This window comes from Saccostrea echinata, unplaced genomic scaffold, assembly GCF_033153115.1.
Source record: "Saccostrea echinata isolate AGI-Se365-2 ecotype Australia unplaced genomic scaffold, CSIRO_AGI_Sech_v1 ptg000023l, whole genome shotgun sequence".
NCBI classification, from domain to species: Eukaryota; Metazoa; Mollusca; class Bivalvia; order Ostreida; family Ostreidae; genus Saccostrea; species Saccostrea echinata.
This window is the reverse complement of record NW_026889772.1, coordinates 7,685,632-7,704,888: the sequence shown is the minus strand read 5'-3', so window position 1 is coordinate 7,704,888 and position 19,257 is coordinate 7,685,632. Positions and strand designations below refer to the sequence as shown.

At 34.6% G+C, this 19,257-nt stretch overlaps 1 protein-coding gene across 1 annotated transcript; it reads left to right on the top strand.

The window, feature by feature from the left end:
* Positions 1-5,767: 5,767 nt before the first annotated feature.
* On the top strand, positions 5,768-18,422 carry LOC133191647 (uncharacterized). Its single transcript, XM_061327392.1, has 14 exons — positions 5,768-5,879; positions 7,894-8,003; positions 8,315-8,459; positions 8,631-8,761; positions 9,052-9,187; positions 10,887-10,982; positions 11,249-11,388; positions 12,449-12,540; positions 12,697-12,769; positions 12,881-12,952; positions 15,901-15,996; positions 17,318-17,473; positions 17,760-17,855; positions 18,267-18,422. The coding sequence occupies exons 1-14, from the start codon at positions 5,768-5,770 to the stop codon at positions 18,420-18,422; spliced, it is 1,611 nt and encodes a 536-aa protein (XP_061183376.1).
* The last annotated feature ends 835 nt before the right edge of the window (positions 18,423-19,257 follow it).

The following is a 19,257-nucleotide window of genomic DNA, read 5'->3' as shown; positions in this document are numbered from 1 at the left end:
CAGAATAATGAGTATAAAACTCGAAGAATAAATTCAATACAAATATATCATGACTCTAGAATCCCGCGGACGAAGCCCCCAATAATTTCTGTAACAGGATGATAGTTACTTTTCAGTCCCGAGTGTAACGAGATTCCGAATCATGATATAAATGAATACAAACACCTTTATTGAATTTAAATATAATTTATTGATAATAAGAATCAACAAAAACAAAAAAACAATAGAAAGGGAAGTGCAGTGGAAATTACCTGTAAACTTTGTAGATTATTGGAATTAATTTCAGGAATCAAATTTGGATGCCAAAATAGGTGAAATATACGCTGTAAATAAGTTTTCAAAGAAATTGTATGGAGTCAAGCTCCTGTAAAAATAATTATGACTATATTCAACTGCAAACAAAACCAGACTGCCGCAGACAACGTCGGGAACGCCCGGATCCTAGCGGAGGAGTAACTGTTGTCAAGGACAACCGCACTTCGCCCCCAGGAGCCAAGAACGATAACTCGTGTAAACGCTAGGTGTCTCCACTACAATGGAATGAGTCGATGGCACTTGGTGATGGCAACTTCGTCATGAACAATTTTATAAAATAGGACGAGTCTGGATATTCGCCTACGTTCTTCAAGTGACTGCCATTGTAAGTGTTGAATCATGCTGTCTACACTCGATCTGTTGCCATGCCTGTTGCTTACGTATCTTGCAGCACGTCGTTCTACCATTTCTAGGTTATGGATGTCTTTTTGGGTGTAGGGATCCCAGACAGGTGCTGCGTACTCCAACAGGGGTCTGACTAACGATTTGTATGCACTCTCCTTTATTGAAGTTGAGCTGATGTTCAAGTTACGACGGAGGAATCCCAAGGTCTTATTTCCTTTACCACAGATATTATTTATGTGGTCACTCCATTTCAGGTCAGATGTTATTAGACAGCCAAGGTATTTCGCCCTCTTTACGTGCTCGAGAGTATGGCCATGTAGCCTATATTGATGATGTGTGGACTTCCTGCTGACCGATAGTACATTACACTTGTCTGGGTTGAATTCCATTTTCCACCTCCTTTCCCACATGCCCAGTTTATCTAGGTCGGTCTGGAGTGTCTGGGTATCCAATTCTGATGTGACAGTAAGATAAGCAATAGTGTCATCAGCAAATAGTCTTACTGTGGCATTGAGGCCTTCTGGCATGTCATTTATGTAGAAAAGGAATAAGCATGGCCCAAGGACTGATCCTTGGGGCACGCCAGACTCGACACTAACATAGCTGGACATCTCTCCATCAACAACTACGGCTTGTGTTCTGTTAGAGAGGAAGCTAGAAATCCAGTTGTTCACGTTGCCCTGGATCCCATAATGTCGGAGTTTATGGATGAGGAGGCTATGGCTAACTTTATCAAAAGCCTTAGAAAAATCCATAATCAATACATCTGTCTGCTTTCCGGCAGCCATGTGGGTGGTTATGTCATCTATAAACTCAATGAGTTGGGTTTCATAGGATCTTTTGCTACGGAAACCATGCTGGAGTGGGTACAGTATGTTGTTAAGGTCAGCATGCTGCATGATATGGCTGATGACAATGTGTTCCATAAGCTTGCAGCAGATACATGTAAGGGAAATGGGTCGATAGTTCTTGTATCTGTCACCCTTCTTGAAAATCGGACTGACATGTGCTTTACGCCACTCAGATGGAACCTCTCCACTTTGTAAAGATTTCCTGAAGATGATGGTGAGGATGGGGGATACACTGTCAGCCAACTCCTTCAGCACTCTTGGTTTAATCCCATCTGGACCCGCTGCTTTATATGGATTCATATTTTTCATTAGTCTTAGAATTCCATTATGGGTGATGTGCAGATCTGGAGCAACTGGGTACTTTCAACTCATAGGACAGTCGCGCATGAATTCTTCAGTACTGATTTGTGTCTTCTCTGAGAATACCGACTGGAACTGTTTGTTCAGAACATCTGCCTGGTCAGTGGGATTGGCATGTAGCACTCCTTCACTGCGTATCAGTGAAATTCCATTGTTGTCAGTTCTTTGATGTTTTATATAAGTCCAAAAGCGTTTTAGGCCACTATATTGGTCATTTTCTACTTTAGGTGTTACTATTCCCTCGATGTAGTTCCAGTATGCCCTTCTTAACCCTCTTTGTACCTTCCCCGTAATTTCTTTGAAGTGTTCTTTATCTCTGTTATCTCCAGATTTCTTCTTCTCTTTGTATAGTCTATTTCTCTTATGGATGAGTTTCTTGAGTTCTGGTGTTATCCATGGTAGACCATCTATGGTTCTGGCATCTTTATGTGGTATATTTTGTTTTATACTTTTTTCCAGGTTGGTTTTAAAGCACTCCCACATTTCATCTACACTATGATTATCATCATCCATCATTGTTATTGTGTTAAGAGTTGATGTCATATCTTCTTTCATTGAATCCCAGCTGGCTTTGCGATATAAGGGGATTCTTCGTGGCTTTTGGGGTTTCTTTAAGATGTTGGTATCTATTTCAGCAAAGACAATGTCATGGTCCGAGATGCCTGGAATGGTTTCTACTCTGTTAAATTTTGATGGATTATTGGTCAGTATTAAGTCCAGGGTGTTATCACCTCTTGTTGGGCATTCTACTAGCTGTTAAACAAAGGCCTAACAATTATTGGTATGAAACAGGCACCCAATGATAGTTTATATTTGCTAACAAGGTCATTATACACCATAGAATTTACGAAATGCTAACTTTAAACGAGGTGGTTGAAATCCCTATAACATCAACTTATCGGTCAGTATCCAGTCTCGGTTTAAAAATTGATCGTACTCGGAGCATGCTCTTGAGTATTGAATAAGTTGGGAGATGTAAACTCCATTTGCAGGTGATAACGGAATATTACTACATAAATAAGGAAAGTTGACGGTGGAAAAGCTGAAGTCATCTCGTTGTCATACAATTTAGTTATTAATTTGCCCTTATCGTCTATAGTCAGTAAAACAACCAAATAATGTGGCAGACTCTGTGGTGTCTTTTATTTCAAGTTCACTGGGATGTATGGAGTCGAAAGATGAATAGAAGTAACTATATTAAGACGCGACTTCTGTGGTGCTAAGCGGAATATACTGTTAATTCATAACAAGTTGTCGATATATCTAAATCTCGAGTCGAAGGCCACAGCAAGTGTTTTCTTCTAGTGTAGAAGTTTTTGAATAAATTCTGCTTCATAGGAATATAAAAACAAGTCGGCTTATAAAGGAGCACAATTATTACACATTAATAACGTTTTTTTTTTTTTTTTTTTACTTCCAATACCATTTGCTTTGATGTACCAATACCATTTCAAACTTTCATTAACACATCACAAATCATTTCATTTTTTTCTGTACGCCATATAGAAAAAGTTCAATGGCGATGTTTCCAATACCCATCCTCCTTTTTTTTTCAAAAAAAAAAAAAAAAAAAAAGACCTAAAAAGATAAATTTTCTTTCAGAGTTCACGGCTTGAATATAAAAGCCTACAATCTCTACCTCTGTACCTGACAAAAATCATGTTTTCTGCGTCTTCAACATTCCAAAGGTACAATATCTTCACACGTACCAATTCCGAAATCAATTTTTTTTTATCAACAATTTGCAGTAGCAGTGACGCATCTAAGTATGATCCTTGCAGATGGAGACAGCTATTTATACAGACTCCGGACCGTGTCTTGACACCTCGTAGTAGGCGGTGCTAATTATCAACTTGCTTTTCTCTCATTGGTCCTCTGGTACAAGTAACTTACACAATAGATATTAATTGGTTAGCGGTAAATACACTCCAAGTTTTTATTCACTCGGGGCTCCGCCTCTCGTGAATGAAAAACTGTGTCTGAAGTTTCTCCTTTACAGCAGTTAATATTTAAAAAAGATAAAGATACATGAAAGGGCTTGGTTGAATCTGATTCGTTGAACATTTGTTAAACAAACCACTGTAGCCCTCTGATTGATGAAACGACGCCCTCACGCGATAGAACGTAGCGCTGAAACAGTCAAAATTACTTGACCACTGGTGAGATTCCAAACAAGAGGCCCATGAGCCACATCGCTCACCTGAACACATTGGCTAGGAAAAAGCAGAAGTCAGTTCAGTATTGAAAAATTGGGGGGGGGGGGACTTAAATTTAACATTGATATGGAAGTTTTGCCCCCAATCCCTGGGGGAATAATTTGAACAAACTTGATTCTACAATATCTAAGGTTGCTTCTGTATAAATACGACTAATAATGGTTTATTTGTTCTTGAGAAGAAGAATTTTAAAGATACTTCCTATGTAACGTGTATGATCAGGTTCTTACAAGGGATATATAGATTTTACTTTTACCTTGTCTAAGTTAAAGATTGGAACGATTATTAAGACTGCTCTGTCTGAGGGTAAATCGCACAGTACTTAATTTTTTCTCTTATCTAGGGAAGGAGACTGGGTTATGTACTACTTGCACCTGAGGATCTTCTATAACAAGCACTCTGAGAGTATTGTATTAGCAATACTAGTCCCCTACCGGCAAGTGTAATCAGGTTGCCGTTAAGAATTGAAAATGCCATAATTCCGTCAAAAATCAATGAAGCGGAACGAAATGCAGACTTGATCTATAACTAATCAAGGTAAAGTCACATACCAAAAATCAGCTCAATTGAAAAGTCCGTAATTCCGTCAAAAATCAATGAAGGGGGACGAAATGCAAATGTGATCTGTAACTCATCAAGATTCACTCACATACCAAAAATCAGCTCAATATCTGCAAGCGTTTAGGAAAAAAAGTGCGGAAAACCAAGTGGTACAGACTGACATACAGACAGAGGGACAGACAGCCGGACAGACAGACAGACAGCTAGACAGACGGAGAGACTCAGAGGAAACCTAGAGTCCCCTCCGGTTTCACCGGTAGGGGACTAATAAGACTAATCATGGCTTTGCTGTTCTTGAGAAGAAGATTTTTTAAGATATTTCAAATATATTCCTATGTAAAACTTCGATCCCCCTCTTGTGACCCCGCCCTACCCCCAGGGGTTATGATATGAACCAGCTTGAATCTACAGTATGTAATGAAGCTTTTACATAAGTTTCATCTTTTCTTGCCCAGTGGTTCTTGCGAAAAAGATTTTGAAATAATGCCGCCAAATTTTCCCGAATTCTTAATTATCTCCCCTTGAAAGAGGGCGTGATACTTCCTGTGAACAAACTTAAATCCCCTTTACCCAAGGATGCTTTGTGGCAAGTTTGGTTGAAATTAGCCCAGTGGTTCTTGAGAAGAAGTCGAAAATGTGAAAAGTTTACAGACGACAGACGGACACCGAACACTCTTTGTTCAGAAAAGTTCACTTCAGCCTTCAGCCCAGGTGAGCTAAAAATGTTGGCTGCACAGAATTCAAGCGCGCACGATTCAAGGTTACTAGTATATGTATTTGTATAAAACATTCGGTTTGCTTGTAGTCGAAGGGGACATTTTCACTCCTCGAAAATGGTTTTCTTGGGGTGAAAACTTTCAATGTTACCTTCAACTACATGCAATAATTATATATTGCTATAACCTTAAATCACTAACTATATCACTATAGAGGATGCGAGGAAATGCTACATCCGTAAATATTAAACATACAGTATCCTTATGGGTTTCCAAATCAGGGCTCTTGAAATCATGTAAATTATCTGTCATTCAGGATTGACTACGAAATCTGAAAAGGATCAATGGAGACACATCTCGATAAATGATCTGTTGTTAATTTGTGACAGAATTTTTTGAGAAAATGGGAGGGTCTCCATCAGTCTGTAAAATTTCGGACGAGAGATGTCGTTATGTACAACATTCTTTAAAGAGAGCAGCAAAGGACTGCGGGGACGACATTGATTGTTTTACAGGTACGCATTTTTACCTGAAGTAAATCGTAAAAAGAAGCTACAATTTTATTTCTTTTTCGTTGCTTTCATTACATGTAAAGGGCATATTATCTAATGTACGGTGTATTTACAATATAAAACTTTGCTGTGTAAATTGATTAACAGAGCTATTTTTATTGTTATTATCTTCACATTATAACATTTTAATCTGGAGGTTTACCCTCTCGCTTTATAACAGGAGCGATCGATCTATTTGTAGTTGTGTTTGAAAGTGCACTTGAGTTCGGTAAAATAATATTGGTTGAGGCTATATCTGGTACAAAATAATTCGTTAATGATGACGTACGTGAAAATCATGAAATATTTTCAAAAAACTTGCTTTCAAGTAGTCTTGCAGTTATATTTATTAATTTAATTTTCATTTTCTTATCAGATAATTACTAGTATTAATTTATGACTTTTTAAAAAGAGTTTAAAAAAGGTACTCCCCAGCATAGGATTGTGTGAGAGAAAAATGCACATCGTTAAATTCTTCGGATACTGATATTACAGTTAATACAAATTGAAAAGTTGCTAGAACTAATAAAATTAGCTTTGAATATTCTACTGCTGCGAATGACAAAACGATGTTTTTTCCTCCACTTTGTATTAATTCATAATTTTTTTTTTCCATCACCGCCCCGTGCATAAGCATCATCTGGTGACAAATATCCAATATACAAATACAAATATATCCAAATATAAAACAATACATTCTTATCATCTATTACTGATTTTCATATAGATGAATCAATTTAATCAAGTAATGCACTGAAAGTATATATGCCATTCCTGTTTATCCGGTTTTGCAATTTGATTTGTTTGTTTGTTTTTTGAAGACAATCTGAAACATCTTGCGCTTTTCTTTGATGCTTACTTGAGAAGGTAATTTTTTAAAATGCTGAATTTTGTTTGCAACCTATTTGATGCTTTGTATCAATATTACATGTTAATTTGTATAAGTAATGACAAATATTTGATATTTAACAATTCATTCTCATGCCCTACCTTGCACATAAATCCATACATATACATATTGATTTATATAGAAGGATTACAAATATACTTAACTTTTTAAAGTTTCTTCAAATGAATCGCCATGCCCTCTTTCACTTTGGGATAACTGAGAAATGGTGAAAATAAGGTAGTGTCATTCAAGAACCACAGGGTCAGAGAAGACAAAACTTCTGTGAGAGTGAATTAAAGTTTGCTCAAATCATGGTCCTGGTAGTAGAGTCGGACTATATACATACATGTAGGGGTAAACGTTTTAAATGTCAATATTTTTAAAGAAACTATCTTTAAAAATCTTCTCCTCATGAACAGCTGTGATATGTTTATATACTAAATATTATAAATATGCAAGTATCTCCCTATCGTCGCAAACCACGGCAAAAATGTACAATCCTCACCTATTCTGGAGAGCTATAAGCGGACTTTGGACCGTTGCTTGAGACGATGGCATACCCCGGGTAGTGCAGATTCAAGTATTAGTATGTTCTAAGCACATGGTCCATGAGGCTAGGTAGGGCCACAACAGATCAAAGTTTTACATTGAAATATATAGGAAAAATTCTGAACAGCAAGGCCAAGCTAGTTTACTCATGTGAGCTTAAATATACTTATTGCCTCATTAATCTCTTGCTTGGGGTTTATGAGGTATATGTATATCCCTTGAAGAAATCGGTAATTCAAATAACATTAAAGCCCACATGTACATTGATTTTTATCATATACATACAACCCCATAAACCCGAACGAACTACAAACTTATTTCTGAATTATTAGAATACATGTATAAACATGATGTACATGTACATGTACTTCTAGTCAACAAGATATAGCTGTGTTGTCATGTATTTAAAGCATCCATGTATGCAAGAGCTCTTAGTTAGATTTACAGGGTTTATCACTGTCTTAACATCCTTAACATCCGAAATGCATGCATTTAAGTAAGAGGAAAGTGTTTGCAGATTTTTTTTATTTCTTTCAGGAGGAGGGCGATCAGAGGACAACATTAACCCGGCAGCGGAGGATTATCCGTTTGAGAATGTTGTTTTTGAAGGCGGAGGGTTTAAAACCTTATCGTATATGGGGGTTATAAAGGTACACGTATATTTTATGATTAAATATGAAAGGATGCACTCCATTTTCCAATTCACTACATGTATACAATATATTGCCCAGTTAGCACATTTATACTGAGTACCTTGGCGATGGTGGAAACTGTACAACTAGTTTTTTCGTTTACATGCAAATCGAAAACAAAGAAAATTAATGCCAGTAGAATTGTAATCACAATTGACAGAAATTTACTCAAGACTACAAATTGACAAGAATATGGAAAAAAAATAAAATATACTCTTATATATGTAATATATTAACAGTAATTTTCAATCGCAACAATTTATATCTAGGCATTGGAGGATGCTAACATTTTGATGCACCTTGAACGATTTGCTGGAGCAAGCGCGGGTGCTTATGTTGCAATGCTTTTAGCCATGGAATGTTCCAAAGAAGAAATAGAGAAGATTATCATGAGATACCCAGCGAAGTTATATGGTAAAACATTGTTTAAAATTTCTGGCATAGATATTTTAGTGAAAGATATCATCATTTTAATAAAAATTCCTGCATTTGAAAATATTTAAATCCAGCTCGACTGTTGTATGATCAAATTGTTCAGATATATTAATAAAAAAAATTTATAGATGTATCATTTACTATTTTTAGAGTCCTGCGCATGCTGTATGCCCTGTAACATTCTGTCGTACTATGGATGGCAACCTTATGAAAATGAATACAATTTTATGGGGAAAATTATTGAACAAAAACTGGGGAACAAAGACGCTACATTCTTAGATGTGAGAGACCTTATTTATTCGAAGAAAATAATTGTATTTAACTGTTGCAAAAATTGCTTCTCAAGTAGAAGCTTTATTCTGGGAGCTTATTGAATGAAAAGGTAAAGATTTACAGTTTGTAATGTAAGCGCAACAATTATTGCATTTAGGTTAGGAATGATTTATGGAAAATATTGCATAAAATAAATTTTGCTATGGTTTTTAAGCTATATGTATACCGCCTTTTCTAAATTCTCATCTTTAAATATTCAAATAAATGTACATGTAGTTTTATTACGTTTTGTTTTTAGCTGTATATAAAGAAAAAGAAAGAACTATGCGTTGTTATCGCCAATATCAGCACCAAGGAGGAAGAATATATGCACGTAAAAACCACCCCAAATGTCCCACTGAGAGACGCCATACGTATGTCCTGTAGTTATCCAGGTTAGCTAAGAACTATATAGTAATAATCTCCCCAAACGTCCCTCTGAGAGACGTTATACGTATGACCTGTAGTTATCCAGGTTAGCTAAGAACTATATAGTAATAATCTCCCCAAACGTCCCTCTGAGAGACGCCTTACATATGTCCTGTAGTTATCCAGATTAGCTACCATACGTATGTCCTGTAGTTACCCAGGTTAGCTAAGAACTATAGTAAAAACTACCCCAAACGCCCCTCTGAGAGACGCCATACGTATGTCATGTAGTTATCTAGGTTAGCTGAGAACTATAGTTAATTGTAATCTCTCTAAACGTCCCTCTGAGAGACGCCATACGTATGTCATGTAGTTATCCAGGTTAGCTAAGCACTATAGTAAAAACCACCCCAAACGTCCCTCTGAGAGACGCCATACGTATGTCCTGTAGTTATCAAGGTTAGCTAAGAACTATATAGTAATAATTTAATTTTTTTTGTATTCTAGCCTCTGATTGGTTAATATCCAAAAAGGAACACAAATTATTTCTGTATAACCTGGTTTGGTATGGGGACACACCCCCCTGACAACCAGCTGATTCATCTGTATCCATACAATCCTCTCATTTCCAGTCCTCGGGATTCATGGAAAATTCCAGATTTAATAAATGTACCTTTAACTTCAAACAATAATTCGATCTTACCACATGTAAACGAACAACAAGGCTGCTTGCATCAGTTTTTACCTCCCCTCGCTTCCCATCACTTCCGTTACTTCCGTTACTATGGTTGTATTATTGAGCGGCAAATTTGAACTAATAAAAAGCAACGAAATTTTACACCCATAGTTATTTAATGATTTTAAAATTAAATTATAAGGAATGACTCTAATTCTTGGCCAAATTATTCGAGTATAACCTGGTTTGGGTCAGTTTACGCTGTTTATAATCCGCTTCGCGGATTATAAAGCGTAAACTGACCCAAACCAGGTTATACTCGAATAATTTGGCCAAGAATTAGAGTCATTCCTAAAATAATCTCCCCAAACGTCCCTCTGAGAGACGCCATACGTATGACCTGTAATTATCCAGGTTAGCTAAGAACTATAAAGTAATAATCTCCCCAAACGTCCCTCTGAGAGACGCCATACGTATGATCTGTAGTTATCCAGGTTAGCTAAGAACTATATAGTAATAATCTCCCCAAACGTCCCTCTGAGAGACGTCATACGTATGACTTGTAGTTATCCAGGTTAGCTAAGAACTATATAGTAATAATCTCCCCAAACGTCCCTCTGAGAGACGCCTTACATATGTCCTGTAGTTATCCAGATTAGCTACCATACGTATGTCCTGTAGCTACCCAGGTTAGCTAAGAACTATAGTAAAAACTACTCCAAACGCCCCTCTGAGAGACGCCATACGTATGTCATGTAGTTATCTAGGTTAGCTGAGAACTTTAGTTAATTGTAATCTCTCTAAACGTCCCTCTGAGAGACGCCATACGTATGTCATGTAGTTATCCAGGTTAGCTAAGAATTACAGTAATAATCTCCCCAAACTTCCCTCTGAGAGACGGCATATGTATGTTTTGAAGTTTAGCAGGTTTGTCATGAACTAAACAATGGATACGCTATCATACAAGTACACTGAGGTTTTGTTTAGCTGTTTATGCAGTATATAGCTTTTCATAACGCAATTAAATTTACATGTATATACTTTTAAAGGATTTTTTAGACCTGTTGTTTACCATCAAAACGGAATTGATAGTTACATGATTGACGGTGGTCTTGTATCCAATTATCCAATCCACTGTTACGACGGTAAGTCTTTCTGTTTAGCCTTACTTTTAATTTCTGATGGTTACATGTTAACCCCATCCTCTTGTTTGTGTTTGTATATTCTCAATTGTTTCCACTGCTGTGTCATGCGTGTCAAAACCTTTTAAAAAACCGTGTAACCATCCCCTCTATTTCTAGACACTAAAATTTTCGTGATGAAGCGTTTCTTTACTTTCGTCACACCAAGACAATATTTTGATAAACTATTGCCATACACTAGAGGAAAATAAATTTAATTTCATTTTTAGGGTGGTGGTTGTCGATGGAAAAAGAAGACACGTTCTTCAACAAGTTGCAAGAGTTCTTTGATACCCCCTACTTTGTCGGAAAAACAGAGAGATTCAGATCGCGGGAAAAAGACAGAAATAAAACACTAGGATTTGCGGTGGTATACTATCGTCCAGCAAATTTACTTGCTTAATTACAAAACAAGTCAAACTCTATTAAACTGTAGTTTTTACCTTCTGAGCCGTGCTAAAACAGCTACAGTTCCTGTACCTGAACAAGAATATGCATTATCCACCTGTTGGATAGAACTAAAACACATTTTATCGTATTACATATCTGGTTCTTCCTTTGGTACTCCCTAAGAGAAAAATGATACATTGTTAATTAAGTACAAGTATTATATACGATAAAATCATTGTGATAGAATTTTTCTGCTCACAAAGACTGACTGTCCATTTCACTCAGAGTTAATCATTAATGTTGAGTCGAAATTAAATTGAAACCATTAAACAACGAAAAAAAACAAAGAATGTTCACTTGAAATAAGATATTATCAGTAAGGTAATATGCATGAAATTTCATTCAATAAAAGAAGCGTTCATTTTTGATATTAAAAGTTTATTATACCAATGAGGAAATAAAAAAAAATATTTGATTCAGGAGAAAGATAGAAATACAAGTGCATCTAGCACTTAGGCAGACAGACAGTCAGATAGAAAGACTTTCCCCCCTACTTATTTTGGTCCCTCTCTTTTTATTAAAATTGAAAATAACATTGCGTGGTAAATATACCTATTGGCTTATAAAAGTGATGCAAAAGATCACTCAATAGATTAGTTAAGATATTAATTAAGATATGAGAGAATTAACATTTCTGTCATATTGCTATTTTTTGAATTTACCGAGTGGTAGGAAATACAAAATTACAACATGGCATTTAATTTGTATCATGGTATGTGGTGATGTGCATTTGACATATTACATATGACCTAAAATCACTGATATTCATATCGATTAACGAATGCACGTGCCATTTTTACTCATCTTAAATTGCAATGTGTGTCTTCTTTTTATTTGAAAACAGCCTAAAATATCTTGCGCTTTTCTTGGACGCTTACGCATGTACCATGCTTACTTGTGAAAGTTGTTTTCTAAAATGCTTCATTTTAATTGTTTGCTACCGATTTGATGCTTTTCCTCATTGACTTGTTTTGATTTAGTTTAGTAATTCTGAGGACGATGTATTCAAGTCATTTTTCGAACACGATCGGAGATATGAAACAGTCAAATATCCTGATACACCACTGGGCCGGTAGGTCATTTATTGTGTTACTATTGTCTCTCCCTTAATTTTCTAATTTGTTGTTTCCTGTTGAAAAAATGCTGCTCTGGATACAAAAGACCAGTGTAGCAGTTTTTTTCTTGACCATCTCTCATTGCTTTTTTTATGGAAATATTCAATATTTAGAAAAGCAAAGAAAACCCAACAGTTGAAGAAAGAAGAAATAACTGTAAAAGAAGCTTTCAGACGCTTGATACAAGTAAGTCGTGTGGTTTAACAGGCAAATAAAACTGATGATGAAGTGAATTTTTCAACTTTTGAATACTCATAATGTGTCTTTTTTTCTAGCTTAAAAGTTTTTTTCTTGTAGGCTATGAGGAAGAGAAATGTAAATGAAAACGATGCCATCCAAATACCGATACTAAGGGAAATTCTAAATGACGTTAGTTCTTTTAAGTATTTTATATAATATATATAAACTTAGTAGTAAATAAACCGATTCCGCACTGTGGGATACGGGTGACGTCACGATACCCCCTATCAGGGTGGAAGTGACGTTTGTTAAAGCTTACAAGTTTAAAAAAAAAAAAAAAAAAAAAAAAAAAAAACAAACATGTAAATTGATTTCTTATAATATGCATGTAATATGACTCTTTACTAACATTTTTAGACCCTAAAATTGGCTCTATCAGATTTTAAAGAAAAAGGGTCCTAGAAATGCACGTTCTTAAATGACCTTATGTGAACTCGCTATATTAAGTATTTTAAGCATTTGAGAAATAGAATACTACATACTGAAATCCATATATCATACATATATATAAATATCATATCAGCCCTTCGGCCCCATATCAGCCCTCGGGCTAAATTAAACGAGATAAATTATGTCAACATTCAAGAAAAGTAGTTCGACATGTATCTGTATTCAAATGAAGTAGAATTTTTTGAAAAACCTACATGAGAAGAAAAAGTCTCTTGTTGTGACCTTCAATTCAACATTATATATTTATTGACTGGGTTCAAGGGCAACATGCGTTTTTGTCGGACCCAAGAACCAAACTGTTTGCCTGAGGCCGTTAGGCCGAAGGGAAACAGTTTGGTTCGAGGGGTCGACAAAACGCATTTTGCCCGAGAACACAGTCAATAAATGTTTTGTTATACCTTTTATTTATTTATTTATTCAGTTATACGTGTATCTTTTGCTGGCTTCCATAACGACGAATGCAAATAAGATTTTGCTGATCCCGCCCACAGTGTGACGTAAGCAGTCCAATATCTCGTCCACAGGTCCAATATCTCACTCTGCGGACAAACATCTATTTTTTATGACAGCTCAGTAAAACATTAGAAATGTTAGACTTTTTTAAGTATAGATTTATAAAGGAACTAATTTAATTTTTAAAGGTTTAACAATAAGATATATCGACGACGTTATATCAATTAACAATAGTAATTTCATTTCTGCGTTGATTCGATATTTCCCTCTAAAATCGAAATAAAAGATAACACAGAGCCTGACACATCTGCTTTATATTTGGATATTTTACTAAAAAAATACGTCAATAGTAACCAAACTACAAAACTTTATGATAAACTTGATGACTTCACATTTCTGTCGTCAACTACCGTTATATACATGTATGTAGCGATACACCCTTATCACCTGTATATGGAATTTATGTCTCCCATTTGTTTCGATACGCTAGAACTTGCTCTACGAACGAACAATTTCTTGAACGAGACAAGCTATTGACTAACAAGTTGATGAAACAAGGATACTATTATCAACAGTCTCGTTTGAAGTCAACATTTCGCAAATTATGTGGTTAATACTATAACCTTATACAATCTATCATTAGATTATGATAATTAGCACATGGCGGGTCTGACCGGTGGACTTGTTAACATACACGTAATTAAATCGATGTTGACTTAAATAAGTTGCATGTTAACAGAAATAATTCGCATCTTAACATAATTAACTCGCATGTTAACAATTAACTCGCATTATGACAAACATAAGTCGCATGTTGACATAATTATGTTGCGTCTTTCATGTATGATGTCAGGCTTCCTTTTAAAAATGTTTGTTTACCCTCTCCCGACTCAGGATGAAAAAATTGGGTCGGTAGGTAGGTAAGAACGTTTTTTTCTCAGAAGATTTCAATTCCAAAGCTTTTTTTTAAAAATCTATTGTCCAGAATACATAAAAAAAATTTGCTCCCTGGAGGTTAAAAAAAGTATTCATTCGGGTCATTTTTAGCCAGTCGGTCGGGAGAGGGCAACCAAACAATTTTTTAAAGACGTCCTCAGGTAGTAGCGTTAGTAGGTATATTTACCCACATTTAAATTATATTCTCTAAAATGATTGGCATGTCAAACGTTGCAATATTCGATCTTTTTCTATTTGCATTGTATAATTTTCCATTTGTATTGTATAATTTTCCATTTGTATTGTAAAATTTTCCATTTGTATATTCTACATTTTTCCATTTGTATTGTAAATTTTTTATTTGTATTCTATAATTCTCCATTTGTATTGTATAATTTTTTTATTTGTATTATATAATTTTTATTTGTATTCTCTAATTTTCCATTTGTATTGTATAGTTTTCCATTTGTATAGTTTTTATTTGTATTGTATAATTTTTTGTATTGTATAATTTTTCATTCGTATAGTATATTTGTTCATTTGTAATGTTTAATTTTCCATTTGTATTGTATAATTTTAAATTTGTATTGTATAATTTTTCATTTGTATTGTATAATTTTTCATTTGTATTGTATAATTTTCATTTTGTGCTGTATACTTTTCCATTTGTTTTTTAACATTATACAATATACCAATTGAAATTTATAGAATACAAATGGAAAATTATACAATACAAATGGAAAATTAAAGAATACAAATGGAAAAAAATATACAATACAAATGAAAAATTATGGAATGCAAATAAGAATAATACAATACAAATGAAGAATTATACAATACAAATGAAAAATTATACAATACAAATAAAAATTATAGAATACAAATAAAAAAAATATAGAATACAAATGAAAAAAAATATACAATACTAATGAAAAATTATAGAATAAAAATAAAAATTATGCAATACAAATGAAAAATTACAGAATACAAATGAAAAATTATAGAATACAAATAAACAATATAGATTACAAATGGATAATTATACAATGCAAATGGAAAATTATAGAAAATAAATGGAAAATTATACAATACAAATAAAAAAGATCGAATATTGCAACGTTTGACATGCCATACATGTAGACATAATTATTTTGTATGTCGACATAATCTTGCTTGTAGGGGACAGAAAAATGCCACCATAGAATAAAATATATTGATTAATTTTTCTTCTATTGTAGGAGAAGTTTACAAGACAACATAGGGAGACGTTATTTGGAAAAGGCGTGACGGTTGAAGATATTTTGAAAAGATTTGATACACATAACAGTGGCTGGGTAGTATTTCTATAATTCTATTTTTTGTTTGCAGGGTTGTACGCTTCAAACTTTATTTTAAAAACCTGTATATAATATACTTAAGGAAAAAAGACACGCAGGGGAACATAATATGCGAAAAATTTTTTGACTGCATGGCCAACAAATATGAAAACTTGTCAGAGGGGTATTTTGTAATTGGCTACTGTGCAATTAAATTAGTGTTCAAAATTACTCAACGTGAAATGTATAATTTGATGATGACTGGTTTGACTAAATATCTTTTAATATTACTTGATGAATTGGAGGTATACATCGTTTTTCAATATTTACAATCAATTTGAATTAGTACTTGTAATCATGGCACGGCTGTCGGAAGTTCCAAGTGGTCTGGCTATTACCTTGCTTAAGTAAAGGAAAATGCAGTAACAGGTTGCTGTGCAGTTTGTTGTGAATTTTTCCACGACAGAACGTTAGAGAGGAACTGGAAGGGTTTCCAAGCAACCTTGTCGATGACGTTAAAATTGTCGCGTATATATAATAACACCACGCCAAGATGTGTTTAGTCATCCTGCCACCTGTGTAATCACCACGCCACTACCACTGAAACCTCTATTAATACAGTAGGCGTTCATAATCGTTATAATGACCTAAAAATGAAGAAAAAAAATTGCGCAATATTGGTTTGTAAGCTCATCAACTTCACATCGGCGTACCGGCCTCTCACTCGCGCACCTGTGTATCGTATGCTTAAGTTTTCAGTATGTTAACTTTCTCACAAACAACAAATCGACTGGCCTCCCATCTTTTTTTCCAATCGAACATCACTGGCACTAACTAGACGGTAGGGTTTGAATGCCCACTCTGCACCAAATAAGGGCCTTTTCGGAAGGGTTGAATAGTATTCCTATAAGAAAGATAAATACACTGATGAACTCCATGCAGAGGAGAATCAAGGTTATGACAGATGCGCAAGGGAGGCAAAGAGATAATGAGAAATTTCGATTTTCACTTTTGAGGGTACCCTCCAATGAGTTCCAACAACCCAGGCATTAATTAGCAATTAAATTCAAATAAAGATTTTGGTTACATGTTGATTGAAAATGAATTTAAATGTTAGATAACAATACTTGAAAATGAAAATAAATCCCCTCCAAAGTATACCCTGCGTTTCTTTTTCCTGTCAGAATATTTTCCCCGAGAAAAAAAGCATACAAAAGCCTTGATGAACATGCATAGTTATAAAGCAATGGATAGAATGGATAAGCAATATACATTGATAGAATCTGATCACATATTACTAACGGTGTAATACAGATATACATGTATTTCTTTCACTCAGACAAATGAAAAGTTTGCTAAACTCTTGGAAGGGATAGGATATGATATACTACATGGAAAGTTTCTCGGAGAGGGAAGCAACATAGACGGCGTGATATCATTTGGTTCATCTGTACTCGGAACCATTACTAGAACGTGTGATAGAATATACTTCAAGGTAAAATATCAGAGCATTAACTAGAAGAAAATACATAGTACATATGTACATACAGTATATAAAAGTTTAACAAACTGGAAAATGCGTATCTTGGTTGTGAAAACCAAATATGATTTTATCCGTGCAGATTGTTTGGATATATGTCTTCGATAATAATTATACATGCATGTACTTATCAGGATATAAAATATTGACATTAAATAAACAAAAATCGTGTTGATAATATGCTGGTGTCCAATTATATGTTATGTAAATAGAGAAAAAAAGACAAATTTGTCTACTGTAGGAGGAAGATCTTGACAGGACTGTGGGAATAAACACACAACATATAGACACATTCTCAGCCAATATCAAGAAAGAGGACAAAGAATTTATTATACAGGTATAAACACACAGCATATAGACACATTCTCAGCCAATATCAAGAGAGGACAAAGAATTCATTATACAGGTATAAATACACAGCATATAGACACATTCTCAGGCAATGTAAAGAAAGAGAAGAATTCATTATATATGTATAAATACACAGGATATAGACACATAAGGATTAAATAAACTAAACTAAAAGTACTAGATACAAGCTTTATCACCATACATTTTTGCTTCCGGTGGAAATGAATTTGAAAACTCAAAACTTGCGATCAATATTCATTAAATATCTCCCCTTTGATGGGATATAAATACTCAAAAGCAAAAGCAATACTAGTCAGCCTCTACTAGTATGTTTGGCTTCGGTGAGCTTAACTTTCAATGTCATCCAAAATTTCAGGATTCTATATCCCTTTTTTAGATAGCATATGATACAACCATGGACTTTTTGAAAAAGTACGCCAAACAAAGAAAGGGGAACAGATACCCTGTAGCACCAGAAAGCATGGCAACTTTATATCCCCAGGAGGAAGACCTGAGCGACATAACGTACGCTCGTGTGGGAGATCTGAAATAGACTGCTGTAATAATTAGTACAATTGACCTGAAATTCATAGGTCTAAATTATTTTTTAGAGCAGAAAAGGAATACTTTGATGTCGACTGCTTGAATATTTTTGTCAAGTATACTTTATAAATATACTTTATTACAAAATAAAATGTCTCTTTCGAATTTGAACAACAAAATTGTGAATTATTTAATTAAATTTTATATTTTTGCATGCTAATCATTCTCCTGTGGGAGTTAATATTGAGGTGGTTAAGTAACTTTTTTGGCAATCATTTGTACATTGTTTTAAATGATTTGAATAAAGATAGCAAAATGAACATATTTATTGATATTTCATGCACGTTCATATTTGTACTTAATTTCCCAAGTTATCCACAACTCTCTGAAAAGAACTCTTACTGATATACCAAAATGTCGTCCAATGACCAGGAAATTACCCCTTCAATCGTCATCTTCTATCTCTCTCTCTCTTTCTTGGAGAATGTAGACAGTGTTATGCATGCTAAAAACAATACTCTATCTTCTTTCGTGATTATGAGAGTTTGCAGATAATTGTATAATTAAATAGCGTTGTGTATGCGCAAGACATCATCCTATCAACTTTCCTTTTTCCTGGATCAAAAATATTTTCTGACAAACGGTTGGATATTCATAACTTTCTCATCACATTTAATCATCTAACACATGTATCTCTAACGTACAGCTGACCACATCAATAGAATTTCACTTTATTTGTAGTTGTAATCCCATACATGCATGCCTTGTCAATCTCTATGGGCTGTCATTGGGAGTTCTTCAGTCATGTTGTAATCAGAACATATATAATTATAATTATCTGACTA